The sequence below is a fragment of the Geotrypetes seraphini genome, chromosome 13, assembly GCF_902459505.1.
Source record: "Geotrypetes seraphini chromosome 13, aGeoSer1.1, whole genome shotgun sequence".
Lineage (NCBI taxonomy): Eukaryota > Metazoa > Chordata > Amphibia > Gymnophiona > Dermophiidae > Geotrypetes > Geotrypetes seraphini.
Genome location: NC_047096.1, coordinates 34865236 through 34883959, shown reverse-complemented (window position 1 = coordinate 34883959; position 18724 = coordinate 34865236). Strand labels below are relative to the sequence as shown.

At 40.8% G+C, this 18724-nt stretch overlaps 1 protein-coding gene and 1 pseudogene across 2 annotated transcripts in view; both read left to right on the top strand.

Moving 5' to 3' along the window:
• Positions 1 to 1017: 1017 nt before the first annotated feature.
• Positions 1018 to 18724, top strand: part of LOC117347872 (NF-kappa-B inhibitor zeta-like) — a 35917-nt gene continuing 18210 nt past the window's right edge. For both annotated transcript variants that reach the window (XM_033919345.1, XM_033919346.1), the window contains exons 1-3: positions 1018 to 1306; positions 10641 to 10762; positions 13049 to 13085. In XM_033919345.1, the coding sequence (XP_033775236.1) occupies positions 1237 to 1306; positions 10641 to 10762; positions 13049 to 13085 (229 nt within the window). In that variant the 5' untranslated portion in view covers positions 1018 to 1236. The remainder of the gene's footprint in view (positions 1307 to 10640; positions 10763 to 13048; positions 13086 to 18724) is intronic.
• LOC117347212 lies at positions 14692 to 16723 on the top strand (annotated as a pseudogene).

The following is an 18724-nucleotide window of genomic DNA, read 5'->3' as shown; positions in this document are numbered from 1 at the left end:
CGTGCCTGGTGGGTCAGGTGACCCGGATAATGGGGCATGAGGGACATGCCACCCCTCTGACCCTTGCTGAGGTGGCAGGGTCGAGGGCACTGAATGTTTTTTATGGGTAGCTCGGGAGGAGCTCTGGGAGTTGATGTTAATTAATGTTATAATTGAGATTATATTATGTTAATTGTTATAATTAATAAACTGAGCTGCGGCTAATTACCATCAATAGTAGTCGGTGTGTTTTTGTAGTAATGGCAGGGGAGTATTGTGGGCCAAGGAGTTGGGTTATAGGGTGACAATGGGACGTGTCCAGACTGTTCCCTCTAAGCTGAGCAGGAGTCCTCCACCCACAGTCTCACCAATAGAGGGTGCTGTTTCACTGTCACATTTTTCAATTGTGAGGGACAGGCAAGTTCTGCAGGACTCCAGGGAACATACCTGTCCTTAGCGACTGAAAATATTCCACCCCCTAGTGGTAGCAATGCAGCTGGAGGACACCTGCTCAGCTTAGAGGGAACAATGCGCCGTTCTGAGCTACTGGGAGGACGGGATAGAAATCGAAAAAAGTAAATAAAATGGTCTGACCAACAGACTGGTAACGTCCACATCAGAAGCAATTAAAGAGATATCACTGTTGCTGCATGCAATTCAGAGCCCCCAACTGGGCTCCAAATGTTGCCAAATAATAACCTGTAATTTTAGGAAGGCTTACTTTTGGTTATGAAGGAAAGAGAAAGTTTGACTTCGGTTTCACTTAATTTCTACGTCAGACATTCTTGTTCAGTTGTGCATAAAACTTATCAGCCTGAGAGCATAAACATTTGTTCTGCCCTCAAGTACTGTTTCCAGAGAATAAGGGAGTTACCCGATGCATGGCGTTGTTCCAGTTTATAACCTTGCAACATCACGAGAAGCCTGCTAACAACAATTCAGTGGAAGGCTAGAAGGCTTGAGTGTTCTCAAATCAATGACGTGTAATAACACCGGCACATCTGGTTGGAAACAGTTCAAGCCAGAGGCTCACGTCAAGTTACACTGAGGAGAAAAGTGATCATTTGAAGGAAGCCTCAAACATGAAAGACTTTGTAAGCACTTCATAACTAGGAGCTATTATCTTTATCTTAACACAGTGGATTGTGTACAGTGGCTCACGACAGGACAGCTGGAATCACGATAAAAGAGAAGCATGGGGCAAGAGCTTGGACTAGTGATCCCCTTTGCACGGCAAAGCCCAGGTCAATGTAAGAAATGAACCTCGTGGATATGGAGAGCAACCAAAGCTTCTCACCTCTCTACCAGAGCATTTCTGCATTTACTGGTAAGGTGGAACTTTAGTCACGACAGTGACTCTAAAACTAGAATGGATAAATAGTTCAAATTTTCTCTACAGTAGGGATATCCTGTTTAGGGGTGACCTGTTAATGTATATTATTATTTTTTTTAATGTGGCTATGTAAGCAAATTTTACAAAACCCGTCTTCATATTTCATTCCTGTTATTTTGAGATTTGAAGGGGGTGGGATTAAGTGCTCTTTTGTCAAACAGTAACTTTGATGTAAATAATAATTAGCTCGCTGGCAATCCTTCTGACCATGTCAGAGGCATATTTAAACAATCTCTTAGAGCCAGATTCAGTAAATAGCACTGAAAATTGGGCACTGGGAAAATCAGTTCTCAGTGCTATGCTATAAGGGTGCTCCAGGATAAGTGCCCTTTAAAGAATAACATCGGGTAGGGATTCTTGCACCCAATTTTGGGCATGAGGTCTTATGCCAGCTAAAACCTGGTACAAATCCTGGTTCGCAACATGGGCGCACATCTCCCAAATTCTGTAACACTACTCCTAATTCATTGTAACACCCCCAACCAGCCCATTCACATGCCAGCTCCGCATGCAAATCCAAACTAGTACCAATTAATATCAATAATTGACTGTTAGCAGCCAAATTATTGATTATTAATGGCTGATCAAACTCAATTATTGCCATGCAGGTCTCAGCATTTATGCACAAATTTGGGCACCATATATATAATGAAAGGGTTAGTGAGTAATTTTATGTCTTTTTGTTGGTAAAACTGTATTTTGGGCCTGATTCTATAAACAACGCCTAAAACATAGATACTGAGGAATGAAGTGCTTAGCGCATGCTAGGCTCCATTTATAGAATACACACCTTAGGCGCACCCAATTTATGCCAAGTTTTCTTGGCCTAAACACTACCACCTAAGTCCAAAACATGCACCTATATTTAAAAAAAACAACAACCCACACACCTACAATCTGCCTGTAATCATGCCTAATTGGTGCATGATCTTCGTCATAAGGCGTATGGGGCCAGACTTAAAGATCTCAATCTGTATACTTTGGAGGAAAGGCGGGAGAGGAGAGATATGATAGAGATGTTTTAATTCCTATGTGTCGTAAATGCGCACGAGTCGAGTCTTCCATTTGAAAGGACGCTCTGGAATGAGAGGGCATAGAATGAAGTTAAGAGGTGATAAGCTAAGGAAATACTTTTTTACAGAAAGGGTGGTAGATGCATGGAACAGTCTCCCGATAGAGGTGGTGGGTGGAGACAGAGACTGTGTCTGATTGCAAGAAAGCCTGGGTTAGGCACGTGGGATCTCTTAGAGAGAGGAAGAGAATAATGGTTACTGCGGATGGGCAGACTGAATGGGCCATTTGGCCTTTATCTGCCATCATGTTACAATGTTTCTATAACCATAAAGCTCTGTGACATCACAATGCAAGTGTAAAGAGACCTAGCCAATAGGGAGCGTAAGAGATAATGGTTCCTGCAGATAGGCCATTTGGCCTTTATCTGCCATCATGTGTCTATGGCCCCTGTTCACTAAAGTGGAGATATGTAGTAATGTTGGTGTGCAGTTTATTCATAAAATGTAAAAGTATGTGCGGTGGCTCGACATGCATGTGTTCCTTCCTTGAAAGGATCAATTATTTGGGTAAATCACTTCATCCAAGTATTCTAAGTTCGTTTGAAGATACCATACGGGTCTCTGCACAGCCGAACAATAAAGCATTACAACTACATGGATCCAATTGCATTGCTTACCCTGTATTTCTCTGGGGTGCAGGGGTTCCCCTTACCACCACATAATGCCAGCCAGCAACTTGGTTAGTTCTGGTTCTGGTCCCAGGACTACTGAAACTTTGTTCCATAAACAAGTGCCTATGTGTTCTCTCCCGTAGGGGTTATAGGCAGGCGGATTCTTCAAAACTGCAAAACAGTGGTAGGCTTAGCTGGAAAATAAAAATAGGGACTCTCCCTGTGAGACATAAGGTCAGAGGCAGGACTGTACCAAGGACAATGTTGGCGGGCAAAGCAGGATGTTCCTTCTGCCACCAGGCTCATCACTCAAATGCAAAACCCCTCCCTCACTTCCATGGGCCTCTGTAGGTTCCCCCAAACCTTCAGAAGATCTGAATTTCCAAGCAGGCACAGGTAGCACAGGAAAAAAACAACAGGTTAAAAATTTGCAAAAAGGCAATCTAGTAGCTCTAGGGTTACTTTTTTAAAAAATAGGATCAAAATGCAGGCACCAACTCCAAGAAAACTGCTCTCATTGGCTGAGTACCTATGGCAGACAGGGCTATATAGCAGATAGGCACAAGGCACAGAGGGAAAAAAATTAGGAATAGCAGGGATAAATTCATGCTTTTATTATGCTGAATTTCTCTTAATGTTACATATCATGCATTTAGGGGTTGCCAGATTTCCTCTTTTAAAAAAAGAAGACACTGGTTCTGCCCTGCCCTATTTAACTGCTACATATAACCAATTAGGAACTGAATATCCACTCAACATAGCTGGTTAGCAACTAGACGCTAACCATAAATATTCCACAGGAGACAGCCAGCTATCTCCCACTGAATACGCATGGTTAGGTGCCGATATATGATTTAACTAGCCAGGAGTCTTTGCTGGCTGGTTAAATAGTTTTGAAAATTGTGGAGAAACACTCCTATTCTATACATTGACCGGGTGATTTTTTAGCTGGCACCAGGCAGTGTGCTATCCTGCTGATGCCAGTGCTCAATCCGGATACTCAATGAAAGGCCATTTTCAGCAACCAGCATTGAATGCCCACTTGGTGTTGATAATTAAAAAATAGCACTTCATTATTGGCATACGTAAATTGCACTTAATTGGATGGTGGGTGCCTAACTTGGTTTTCACCTTCCACTTTGAAGTAGGCATCGAGTCCAAAAAGTAAGCATGGTTAGGGGCAGATCATGGGTGTGTTTTTCATGAAGCCACCTGTTTTGGACTTAGGTGCTTGAGTACCTGAATAAATTAATGTGAACCATTCTGGGCTTCCTTGGGAGAACGGTATAGAAAAATGAATAAATAAAAATAAATAGGTGCACTCATTTAGGCCAAGAAAACCTTGGCATAAATATGATGTGCCTAAGGTTAGGATTCCTTTATATAATATAATATAATCAGAATTTTTTATTTGCAATTATTCAATACAGGTTCAAGGCAATTTACAAGACAAGAGGCCCATGCAGCATCATGGGGGGAAAGATTACATCATGTCGCAGAGGAAGGTTACATTGTTACAATAGGGGAAAAAGTTACAACACATTATTGAGGAAGGGTACATTGTTGCAAAAGGGGAAGTAGTTACATCACTTTGAGAAGGGGTTTTACATTGTCATGGAGAGGGCAGAGTTGCTGAGCTGAAATAAATTTATCAAAAAGGTATGCTTTCAGTCTTTTCCTGAAGGTTAGATAGTTTGATTCTGTTAAGAATATAAGATTTGCTGCTGCTGGGTCCGACCAGTGGTCCATCGTGCCCAGCGGTCTGCTCACACGGCCCTTAGGTCAAAGACCAGTGCCCTATTTGAGTCTAGCCTTACCTGCGTATGTTCTGTTCCAGTAAGAACTTATCCAATCTTTCCTTGAATCCCTGAAGGGTGTTTTCCCCTATAACAGCCTCCGGAAGAGCGTTCCAGATTTCTACCACTCTCTGGGTGAAGAAGAACTTCCTTACGTTTGTACAGAATCTATCTTTAGAGAGTGCCCTCTCGTTCTCTCCACCTTGGAGAGGGCAAACAATCTCCCTTTCTCTACTAAGTCAATTCCCTTCAATATCCTGAACGTTTCGATCATGTCCGCTCTCAGTCTCTTCTTTTCAAAGGGAGAAGAGGCCCAGTTTCTCCAGCCTCTCATTGTAGGGCAACTCTTCCAGCCCCTTAACCATTTTTGTCGCTCTTCTCTGGACCCTTTCGAATAGTACTATGTCCTTTTTTATGTACGGCGACCAGTGTTGGACGCAGTATTCCAGGTGGGGGCGTACCATGGCCCGGTACAGCGGCATGATAACCTTCTCAGATTTGTTTGTGATCCCCTTCTTAATCACTCCTGGCCCTTTTCGCCTCCTCCAGATGTTAGAAGGGTGTTTCAGGTTCTTGAAGCGACATACATGAAAAGGGTGAGCATAACTCCGCAGCTAGGTGCAATTCTATAAAGTATGCTTAACTTTTATACAAAGTTTATACTAACTTTTTAACAGCGGAACCTGGAGTGGCCCGCTCTCCCAACAAACCTCCTCTCACCCACTTCCCGAGTCTTTTTTATTTTTATTTTTTATTTATTTGATTATTCGTTATTTCTTAATAACAAATTCATGAATGACCACAAAAAATTACAAATTCCATATAAAGAACAACAAAACATATTAGCAAATAATTCAACCATGTCCTAGTCCACATTATCACTGGTAGCCAGTATTTTAAAATAAAACTTCAAATCTTTCTGTCTACTTATCTAGGGATAGGCAACTGGCATTTTATATATCTATACAACATCCTCCAAAAGTAAAAACAGTATTTGAAATTAAGCTTTCAACAGTGGTTTCTCTTTAATAAAGTCTTCTAACTGGACTGGATCATAAAACACATATTTATCACTACCAAACGAAATAAGGCATTTGCATGGAAATTTCAAAAAGAAAGTAGCTCTGCCAAAACTTTAGGCTTTAGCTGAAGGAACTGTTTTCTTTTAAACTGAGTCTGTCTAGATACATCCGGAAACATTATCACCCGTTGACCGCAAAACATCTCTTGTTTTTTCCAAAAATATCCTCTTCCCGAGTCTTAATAACACACTCAAAACTATCATTGGTGAAACCTGGCCACAGCCCTGTTTATTGAAATAAACATATAACTTAAATAAATTATAACCATGTTTAACAAACAAGTATTGTAAACAACACATCTTGATCCCGAGCTACTATAACCATTAATTTGTAATGTAATTTATTTCTTATATACCGCTACATCCGTTAGGTTCTAAGCGGTTTACAGAAAATATACATTAAGATTAGAAATAATAAAGGTACTTGAAAAAATTCCCTTACTGTCCCGAAGGCTCACAATCTAACTAAAGTACCTGGAGGGTAATAGAGAAGTGAAAAGTAGAGTTAGAGGAAAAATAAAAATAAAATAAACATTTTAACAAGACAGCATTGATCTAAATACTTTGGAAGGTAGAAGAGAGCAGAGAAAGGAATAGAAGCAGAAGGGGGAGCCGTTGAACAGTAGAATTCTGCAGCATCCACTATCTCCTCCTCTCCCTATTGGCTAAGGCTCTTAACATTTGCATATCTTCTTCCCATTGGCTAAGGCTCTTTGCCTGCATTGTGATGTCATAGAGCTTTATGGTTATAGAAACCTAGAAACATGATGGCAGATGAAGGCCAAATGGTCCATGTAATGTAATGTAATGTAATGTAATGTAATTTATTTCTTATATACCGCTACATCCGTTAGGTTCTAAGCGGTTTACAGAAAATATACATTAAGATTAGAAATAAGAAAGGTACTTGAAAAATTCCCTTACTGTCCCGAAGGCTCACAATCTAACTAAAGTACCTGGAGGGTAATAGAGAAGTGAAAAGTAGAGTTAGAGGAAAAATAAAAATAAAATAAACATTTTAGCAAGACAGCATTGATCTAAATACTTTGGAAGGTAGAAGAGAGGAGAGAAAGGAATAGAAGCAGAAGGGGGAGCCGTTGAACAGTAGAATTCTGGAGAAATTTAAATGATAGAAATAGAACAAAACAAAGACAAAAAATGGCCCCCGACCCCAACATGCTAGCAAGAGTCCGAGGGGTAGCATGTCTCCACATGCCCCATTGTCCAGGGTCATCCGACCCACCAGGCATGGCTCCGCGTCAGCCCACCGCTCATCCCTTGATAAGCCCAGCAGCCAGTAGCTCGGTTTACCGCCTCCCGAACTACCCCTACCCCCCCCCTTGACTCAGTATCATGGGTGGGTGGGCAGGTAAGATGCCTCGGAGGGTCCTCTTAGCTCCCCCCCTTAAAGCTCCTCCTGTCATTCCCCTCGCCACGGCCTCCCCCAATCCTGAGTCTTCCCCACGGTGGGAAGACACGATCCTTCTCCCTACTCTACCCATCTCTAAACCTGCCCCCTCCCCCATAACAGGCGATCTCACGAGCCTCCAGCTCCGTCTTAAATGTGCCCATCGAGATGGGCTCTCGGGCTTTAGGATTGTGCTTAAGTGCCACACTACTCAGCACTTAATTTTTTAGGCGCCATTTATAGAATTGAGCCCAAAAGACAGAATTCCACTAGAATTATAGAATTGCCGCTTATCACACACATATTTGGTGCCTAACTTTAGTTGACATTTTTTGAATTTACCCATTTGTGCCTATGTTTGAGTTCTGCCCAGTCTCACTAAGCATATGCTCCTAATTTCAGAATAGTGCTTTGACCAGTGTTCTTCAGTGCAAGACCCGGAGGCCAGTGGCAGCCCTTGGAGACTTCTAGGGCAGCCCTCATCATCATTCTGACTTTTTTTTCTGTTACTCTCTGCCTCTCTAACCAAGCTCATGACAGAAAGAAGAAGGTACATCAGGCCGCTCAGCGGTATCTTTATTTTCCATTGTTTTAGCGCCCACACATCCAGGGGAAGATGGGTATATCTTTTGTTTGGTATTATTCCCTGATGCAAAATGTTGGATGGGAGAGGGGTTTTTATTTTTATTTTTTTTGTATTGATACTGATTGATTATAAGTGCTTATGATTATTAATATCTTTTTGTATATTGTTTTGCACTTTTTGTTAGCTTTGCAAACTTAATAAAGATTTTAAAAAAAGAAAGAAAGAAGAAGGTGGATGGGAGGAAGAGCCACATGCTTGAAAGGCATGGCATTTAATCTAGTTTATTAGGATTTTATATACCGCCTATCAAGGTTATCTAAGCAGTTTTACAGTCAGATACTCAAGCATTTTCCCTATCTGTCCCGGTGGACTCACAATCTATCTAACATACCTGGAGCTATGGAGGACTGAGTGGATTGCCCAGGGTCACAAGGAGCAGTGCAGGATTTGAACCCAGAACCCCAGGGTGCTGAGGCTGTAGCTTCAACCACCGTGCCACACACTCCTGGTGAAGAGAAGGCATTTGGAAATATCTTTCAGGATACGTCTAATTAACAATTTGAAGTTGGGCTGGTGGGCAGGATGTCATTGACACACATGGTCAGTAGTGTTATGACCTCACATGGGAAGATCTGTGGTGGCCCTCTTTCAGTTTACAGGATCTAAAGTGGTCCTGACTTAAAAATGAGTGAAGCCCACTGGCTTAGACTAGTTTTCAGCATTTACCCTCGTATGTGCGCACATACGCGTGCAGAGGCCATTATTCTAACAATTAATGTGCTCAGTTGGCCCGTCAGTGTTAGCACCTACTTTACAAAATGTCCCCCATAGTACCTCTGAATATCCCAGCCAGAAGCACTTATCCACAATCTGGAGAAGTTCTTTTGAATACAACCGCCTTCCTAGACTCTCACTGGCTACCTATGCAAGCACGAATTCAATTCAAATTCTACTGTCTATTATTCAAAGCATTAAATGGCTCTGCCCCCTCCTACCTAAACAACCGCTTAAACCAGATCCTCACCTCAAGACAAAGAAGAACCCTTTTGCCTTCCCTCCACTCAAGGGCACTCAGCGCAAGAAGATGTTTGACAACCTTCTAGCGACGCAAGCAGCAAAAACTTAACCACTCCATCTCCAACCTGCTGACGGCAACGGGCGACCTCAAAACATTTGGAAAAGAAATCAAAACCCTGCTTTTCAAAAAATTTATCCAGATATCTTAACCCCCCCTTCCCCCTCCTCCCAGATAAATTCTCCCCCAAAACCTCCACTTAGGCAATCTCTTCCTCCCCAAAACACCAACCAAGTATACAGATCCCTGAAATGTATCACACAGTAACGTACAGTCAATTTACTATCCAATTGGTAAGTTCTTCTGGAATTTATCCAGCTATCTCTCCTCTTTTGTAACCAAAAAAAAAAAAAAAAAATTGTTGTAACTTCACTGGAAATGTCCAGTCAGCTCTTTTGTAATCCGCCTTGAACTGCAAGGTATAGGCGGAATAGAAGTCCCTAATATAATGTAATGTAATGTAATATTGACCCATATGTTTTCAGCAAGAAATCCATCTAGATTTAGGAGCATATAAATTGTGCTTCTAAAGTTAGGTTCCTAATCCTAGGGCAAGTGAATGACAATCCTAATTTAGGCGCCTAGTGCTGAAAATCAGTGCTAAACTACTAACATTTTCCCCCATCCTATATCTGTTCCATTGCCACACGTGTTTTTATGCTCCTAAATTTAAGAGCCTAGTGCAGGGGTGCACAACGAGGGCCGGAATCCAGTCGGGTTTTTAGGATTTCCCCAAAGAATATGCATGAGATCCATTTGTATACAATGGGAGGCAGTGCATGCAAATAGATTCCAGCCCTCGTTGCCCATCTGTGGCCTAGTGAAACCAACAGCATTAATTTAGGACCTTGGCCCTAGTCAATTTTCAAAAAAGTTAATTTAGAAGCCAGTCTCTTGGTTAGGTAACTAAGGGGTCCTTTTATTAAGGTGTGCTAAACCAGTGTTCTTCAACCACCGGTCCATGGACCAGTGCCGGTCCACAGAAATTTCCTGCCGGTCCACAGGGCCAGCACGTGCATCAGGCCCAAAACAGTGTTCTTCAACCACCAGCCCATGGTGCGATCAATGCGGTGTTATCTTCGAGCCAGCTCCCTCTTCCTCACTGATTCAGTGCACAAAGCCACGTTGCAACGTCAGAGGGAAGGCTTCCAGATGAGGCACGGGATGTGCAAGGTGCAATTAGTACTATTATGGGGGCGGGGTCTGGGGTGGAGATTGAGTAGAGATAGGCGGGGTCTGGCCCACGACTTAGCCCAGTGTTCTTCAACCGTCGGTCCACAGACCGATGCCGGTCCACAGAATAATTCCTTTATTTCTGCCGGTCCATAGGTGTAAAAAGGTTGAAAAACATTGTGCTAAATGATTTAGTGCATGCTAAAGATTAGTGCGCGTTAAATGCTAAGACAATTATTATATGCCTATGGGCATCTTAGCATTAAGAGCACGCTAAATTAGTTAGCGCACCTTAATAAAAAGGACCCCTAAATCCTTTGAATATGGACTGCATTTGTGTACTTTTGAAAGAAGCCGAAACGAAAGCAAAGATCTCAGGGGGTCAGTCACAGAAAGGATCTGATTTTTATAGAACTTCAATAAAAGGGAGCAGCTAATTAATATACAGCTTTCTTTACTTTCCAGATTCAGAGATTAACAGCAGAACCTTTCCGAAACAATATGTTGGTGTGAGAGTCAGAATGCCAGTGAAAGAACTGCTCAGGAAAATCCGCAGCGATAGAGAAACTGACACAAATATCATTCAGGTCAGAATCCGCTATCGGATATATCTCACATGTATTCACATGCCAGTTTGGAATGAAACGTGGTCAAAATTCCAGTGTTTTATTACATTACGAGGGGGGGCTGACAAGGTCTCTGCCCAACCAACCATCTTCCTAAATTCTGAGCATTATTTTGCCACTATAACTGAAGAGTGTTATGTTTGGGGATCTGCACACGCATCCAGAGCAGAAGGGGGGGGGGATGGATATCTCTTTGATTTGTTATAAATTTTGATTGAATATATTGGAAGAGCTAGGGGGGAGGATATATTCTTATGTATGGTTATTGAATGAACATAAGTGCTTATTTTATGATTCATATTTATATACTGTTCTGCACTTTTTCTTATCTTTGAAAATCAAGATAATGCAAGTGGAACTGTGTTCGTGTCCTCCTGTCCACAAATTTATTTTTACTTAAGTTGAAAAGAACATTTAAAATATAAAGCTGGGAACTGTTCAATTAACTTCAGATCAGGATAATATTTTATTTTTATGTGTTTCTGAATACACTATTTTTCTACCATGCTTACAGAATATTCATTAAAATAGTCTAGAAACAAATCTGATGGACATTCTGCACTGCTGGAAGTAGGTTCTCTCTCTTTTTTTCTTTTTTTTTTCTTTGACCCTCTAATTTCTTGTTTATACTTCCAGCTTAGTCTGAACAAGGAATGATGCCTTGTACCATAAACTTTCATTGAAAACTAAAAATGAAAATCAATAGAAAATTATATTTTTAAAAAAGTGTTGAAGTACCAAACTTAAGTGCATATTTCTGGACAATATAAACCATGAGAAATTGACAAAACATGAGAAACAGCAAATTAACCGGCCTAGATTCAAAATGATTTAAATAGCCACAAACAGCTGCAACCCACTGATACCCTGACTGATGAACTAATTGCCTTTTGTTTTTGGACGTGTGGCTTCTTGAAGGACTTCATCTTCTCGTCAATTCAAGCTAAGTGTCATCTTTTTGGAGTTGGCTGGGGGGGTTCTTTGAGCGGCATTTTGGCCTGTTGGTGTGTGAGTGTAATTTATTGATTCATCATCACTGTGTTTTTTGTTCACTGCACCAGTATTCACTTTTATGTTAGGCACACGAGAGATAACCCGTGATGGTGTGCAGGTAGGGGCTTACTGCCGCTGCCTTGTGGTTAGCGCTGGAGGCTTGTCCTCCCCTCGCTATAACCTCACACTGAGGATATCCCGTTCACCTCACCTGGTGTTTGATTTATATTAGTTTACTTCAGTTTAGGGTGTTTTACCCGATTCACTCACTGACGGCCAGGACACCGCTCTCTGAACCTATTGACTATACTGCATTTTTTGATTTTTCTTTTTGCAAGTTCCTTTGGCAGTACTTTTTGGAGTTTTTGCTGTATCCACTGATTTTCAGCAGCACTTAGGTGATTATCGCAGCTGAAAATGAGCAGTTAAAGCCTAAGTGAAAGCTAGCTATTCTGGGGGGAATTCCAAGGGTGGAGTCACCATTTGGCTCCACAAAGAAAATCACCAGAAGACTAAAACTGATTCAAAACACAGCTGTCCGCCTCATTTTCGGCCTGAACAAATGGGAACACATCACCCCCTTCTACCACCAACTGCACTGGCTACCCTTCGAATCCCGAGTCCTCTTCAAGTTCGCCTGCATCTGTTACAAGACAGTATTTGGTCTCTCACCAAAATACCTCTCCCCACATTTCAACATGTATTGCACCAACAAGAAATCCCGCAGAATCCAGTTGTTTACCTTCCCCTCCATAAAATCATGCCAGCTCAAAAGATTCATCGGCAAAACCTTCGCCTTCCAGGCGGCCAAGCTGAACCCTTGGCTAGCCCAAATGATGCTAGAGGCCCCGACCTACCTAGACTTCAGAAAACTTCTCAAAACACACCTCTTCCGCGAACAAGACCCTTAGTCCTTACTCCCCGCATACACTCCAACCCCCCCCACCCCCACCTCCCTCTCCCCCCCCCCCTCTTCTGGTTTCCCACTCCCTCCATTTTATCTTCTAACCCAACTATGATAAACCTGTGCCTCCTTCCGCGCTACCTGCAATTCCGATAAAATTTTTGTAAATCCGGGTTCAGACCGGATCCTAATGTAACGAATGTAAACCGCCTAGAACTCTTTGGGTATGGCGGGATATAAGAACCTAATAATAATAATAATAATAATAATATTTGTTGTTATTCAACACTTAATTACTCCTGATGCTTGCCCTAATAAAACTGATAGTTGCATTCTTTTCATCCCTTCAGAGAAGAGTCCCCAAGATGTCATCCCAGGACTTTTTGGGTATGTACTCTAATGTTAGTAATGTTCTTTGACAGAAATATTTATTTATTTATTTATGTACTTACTTATGTGCAAGGGGCTGCTGAAAAGTTCTTAGTCCAGTGATTCCCTGCTTTTATTTTATTTTATTTTTTTTCCATTCTGTCAGAAAAATACAGAACGAAAAAAGTGGAAAGTCACTGGACTAAGGGCTCCTTTTACAAAGCCGCATTAGCAGCTTTATTGCACGCAACTTTTTAGCACACGCTAGCCCCCGCGCTAGCCGGAAAACTACCACCTGCTCAAGAGGAGGCGATAACGGCTAGCGCGGCCAGCAAATTAGCACGCGCTATTACGCGCGTTAAACCGCTAATGCGGCTTCGTAAAAGGAGCCCTAAGTGTATAGTCAACCCCCCCCCCCCTCCCCGATAGAGGCTGCCAAAATTTGTTGATTGGGCTGAGAACTTTTCAGAGGCCCCTCATATTTGGGATTTATTAACACCTTTAGGAAGAGATTCACCCAAAGCTACAAATTCAATATAAAACTTGCAGTTTTGTTACCAGGATATCAATAGTATAAAGACCAAATATAAACTAAAATAGAATGAATGAGGTAACTGAGAATCAACAAATTGAAATATAACAATAGAACTACCACCATGAAACAGTTTCGAAAATATACTTATTAACAGCACTGAAATTCAAATAAGAGAGATATAATACAATGTCAACATAATACTTATATAACACCTAATAAGCACACATCAGAACATTCAAATAAAATAGATATGACGCTAATGTTTTTCTACAATACAGCTTATCACATATCATATATTATATCTAAGACGTCTACTTGTGACATCTATATACAACAGGTTTAAATCCCAGCATGATGATTTGCATTTCTGAGGTATGCAAAGCAAGTATCAGATAATCTTCTGTTCTGTATTGGCTAAATGCTTTGAACAAGATGGCTATTAAAGAACCTCAATGTTCTTATCTTTCAGTAAAACCAGCATATAATTTCCTTATGATAATAAGGAAGGAGTGAAGGTTAATACTGAGGCTGTGTAATATTTCATAAGTTCAGTGGGTTGTCTCCTCCACCAGTGGAACCATGAGCTATTGAATTAGATTGTTGCATAAAGTGGTAGAAGGCATCAAAATTTGATTGAGCAAGGTGAGGTCTTCGGTGATTGATTACACTGCATATTTTTGCTTCATTGATTTTCATAAAGCTTTTGACTGTGTGGATCACGATAAACTATGGAGAACTCTAGTGCAAATGGGAATACCAAAATATATCATTCAGCTGATAATGAGCCTCTATGAAAATGAAGAAGTTGCAGTAAGAACTGAATATGGTAACACTGATTGGTTCCCAATAAAACGTAGTATAACGCAAGGATGCATTTTGTTGTCTTGTTTGTTTAATCTCTATGGCAAAGCTATTTTCAGAAGAAGCACATTTGGAAGAAGAGAGCATTGGTTTTAAAGTTGGTGATCAAAATGTAAACTGCCTGAGAGTGGGCGGGGCACTGTAGAAGGAGATTGGCAGGTCCAGGGGTGGGCGATCTCATGCATGAGTGAAGATAATTAGTATTTATATGAAATCCAAATGTGAAACATGAGTACACAGTATAGTATTCGCTTCAAACAAGAACAAGCTCATGATGATGCCATCTAGTCTGTGGTCTGGAGAAGTAATGAGAAGGATGGCTCAGAGACGATCATCACAGGCTCTTTAGACAATCTGGTCAAGGTCTAGAAATGGACAGAGGAGCACTTAGATCTACGCTGGACTCTAGTAGGTCATCAATTAGGAGTGGTATGTGTGGATATTAATTGCATGGGAACCATTGCAGCCTCCAACTCTCTCGATGCCCACATCCGTCTTTGGGACTTGGAAAGCGGCAAGCAGATCAGATCCCCTGTTGATGCCTGGTCTCTGGCTTTTTCACCCGATTCTTAGTACCTGGCAGGAAGTCACGTGGGCAAAGTGAACATTTTTGGTGTTGAGACTTGGAAAAAGGAACATTCCTTGGACACCAGAGGGGAGTTTATTCTCAGCATTGCTTATAGTCCAGATGGAAAATATTTGGCCAGTGGTGCAATTGATGGAATCATCAATATTTTTGATATTGCAACAGGGAAACTTCTACACACGCTGGAAGGGGATGCTATGTCCATCCGGTCTCTGACGTTTTCCCCGGACTCTCAGATTCTGGTCACTGCCTCTGATAATGGATACATCAAAATTTATGACATACAACATGCCAACCTTGCTGGCACATTGAGTTGTAGAAGGATTTATGGTTCACTTAGCAGTATTATAAACACGTTACGTCTCTGTTAAGTGGTCTAGAGAAAACCATAACCTCTTATTCAAGTCCAAATATCATGGTCTAATTATACGACACAAAACCCAGGCTAATGAGAAATATCTTTATTATGAAAATAGAAAAATATAATTCACAAGCCAGCTGCAGAATCTAAGTATTGTTCAAAATATCTAATTACACAAATGAAACTCAGTAAATGATTGTCACAATCTAATGGTTAAACAACTAAGTAAAACTTTTTGTTACACACACACACTATTCCTTATAATAATAATCCCTGATTAGCAAATGATTATATTATCACCCAGGTAACTTTTCAACCCTTTACCTTTATAATTGATTCCTATCTAATTCCCAAGCTAATAAAAGTAATTTCCGTATGCTCACCCTTAATTAGCCTCTCCGGCACGATTAGGTGGAAGAGAAAACTTTTTGTCAGCTGGAAGACGTCAGGAATACCGTTGTAAAAGTTACACGTGTTGAAAATCCTTGATGAGGCTATAAATCATCAGCAATAAGTTCCGTTTATCTGTGCTAAGTTCAGAACAGTTTTTAAATGTCCGAATTTCTATCTCTTAGGCAGAGAATCACACGAGGTAACTTACAGGTCTAATTATTGAAAGAAAAAGTTTACAATTAGAACATCTGTGACCAGATCTGAGCTTCCCCGGACCTTATCACAGACTAACTAATTATTAATTAATTAGCACCTTACTTTTCTTGAATCTCATCAGATGACTTCCTCGGACCAATCCAGAAACAGAACTTGATGAATAGCCTTTCTGTATAAAGTATCATATATGCTGGAAGACCCAGGGCCGTTAGACAGATAAGAACAGAATAATTTCTTCAAGATTCACACTGTCCCATTATTAAAGCACAGATGAATGCCCTTGAATAGCAACATTCGGGTACATCCCCATAATGCATCAGGCAGAAACTGTAAAGCAGTGTACTTCTTACTTCTTGCAAAATTCATGCTTGAAAGTTGCTTGCAGAGAGATATTCTTGAAACAATGGTTCAGGCTTGATGACATCATAGAGGCCTAACCTTCAGGTGTGAATGCGGAAATATCCCTACAGAGTGACCATGGTTCCTGGGTATTAAACATGGCTTTCTGCCCCGACAACATTCATTTTGTTTCCAGTTCATCGGACAAAAGTGTAAAAGTTTGGGATGCTTCTTACAGGACCTGCATTCACACCTTCTTTGATCACCAGGATCAGGTCTGGGGAGTGCAGTACAATGGAAATGGTTCTAAAATTGTCTCTGTTGGTGATGACCATGAAATCCATATCTATGACTCCCCAACGTAAAGCTCAGCACAAGTTGCTCAGGCCATCCACGGACAGCAAGGTTTCTGAGTTGCTCATTATTCTACCTGTTTTATGTGATGCCTTTGGAATCTTCATACAACAGATGTGCATGTACATTGTACAGCTGCTGAGCCAAACTGGACCATATTTGTAATTTTTTTTTTTTTTCAGTTTATATGTGATGTAGAGGAAACATTTTTAATGTATGAATAAAACAATATACTATGAAAAAATATATATAAACTACCTGCATTATGCAGATGACACAATGCTTTATGCAGCTGACATGTTGGACCTACTGAGAAAAGTTAAATCCAAAATTCATAAAATGGGATTAGAACTGAATATAAATAAAACAAAGATTCTGAACATGGAAAATGATGATTTTGAGCCCAAAGGTGATAGAAAAGAAGCTGTAAAGAGTTTTAATCTTTTGGCTTCTATGGTAAACAAGGGAACAATTAGCAGGGAAGAATTGCAATTGGTTGCTCTATAATGAAGGCTCTTGATAAGGTATTTAAAGGCAAGGAAATAACAGTTAAAATGAAGACCAGACAAGTCTATGCACTCATTTTCTCAGTGGTCAATTATGGATGCAAAACTTGGATATAACAGAAACGAGATAGAAAGAGGATTGACTCATTTGAAATCTGGTGCTGGAAATGGATTCTATGTTTGCCATGGACTTCCAGGAGAACTAACAAATCAATTGTGGAAGATATCAGACCATTTATGTCACTCAAAGCCCACATGATGAAGTTACGACTACAGTATCTTATTTTGGCCACACGTGTTAGAAGAGAGATCACTGGAGAAGAACATGATGTTTGGGAAGATCGAAGGAACTAGGCGAAGAGGGCGACCTGCAACTAGGTGGCTGGACGCATTGATAACTACTTTGGGGATGACACTGGAGGACCTTGTCGGACTTGCACTTGACCAACTTCTTTTTGGAATTCATCAAGTCACTAGGACTCAGACTTGAGTTGATGGCACCTAACACACACAATCTTTCTGCAAATTTATGGAAAATATGCTGCACAACTGCAGTAGTATTTTAAATGCCCTGATGCAGGATTTTGAAACTTTTGATGAAGGAAATTGGGAGCTTGTCATGGTGAGAGCATTTGTGGGTGTGCCGCAGAGGTAGTGTTTTTGGCTCTTGGGTCGCTCCTGTGTGAATGGTGCGATCACCTTTTTCTATCAAGATCTGATGTGTGTAAGCTCTTTTATCGAAAAACTGGTTATTTTATTCACAGGTTGAGCTTATTATGGTTTTATCTTTGCTTATGTGATATCAAGGAAACAAATGATGTACATATGAAAGGCTAAACAAAGAAAAATCCAACGAGTCTGCAGTAAAAGGCGAACACCAAAAACAAAAAAGAAACTGCAGACGGGAATGTACAAGGACAGGAATATTTATTTTAAAAAACCATATAAATTTGTAATCCTTTAAAAATGGCTCTCATATACATGAAATATGGACCCTACACAGTCTGTGTTTCAGAGAAACTCTCCTATTGAAGATAGAAGAAGTATCGTATGAAATGTGATGACGTGGAGCTTGGTGCCACCAGTAGTGAATGTGATGTGTTAAGTTGAATGAGTGAACAATGGTGTAAACATAAAGACTGTGACAGAATTGTGTAGAGCAATTGGACCTGAACCAACAACAAAGAAAATGATGAAATGAAATTAGTTAAATGATAATACTGAGAAGTGGTGGGTCCGTAGTCCATGTGTATGAAAGCCATTTTTAAAGGATTACATATGAAAGGCTAGAAATGATTGCTTTGAAAACAAAAAATGGCAACTGGCATTATCATTTTGAGGGACCTGAGTTCAAATTCTGGCTCAGATCTTCTGCCCCTCAGGTTGCCTAGGGGTGAAGATATTGCAGAGGAAATGCCCACTGCCCATGTGGGAAGGACAACAAGTCAATGTGCAACAATGGCACCTATTTTCTAGATTTAAGCCTCATGATTGCAGGATTCCAGA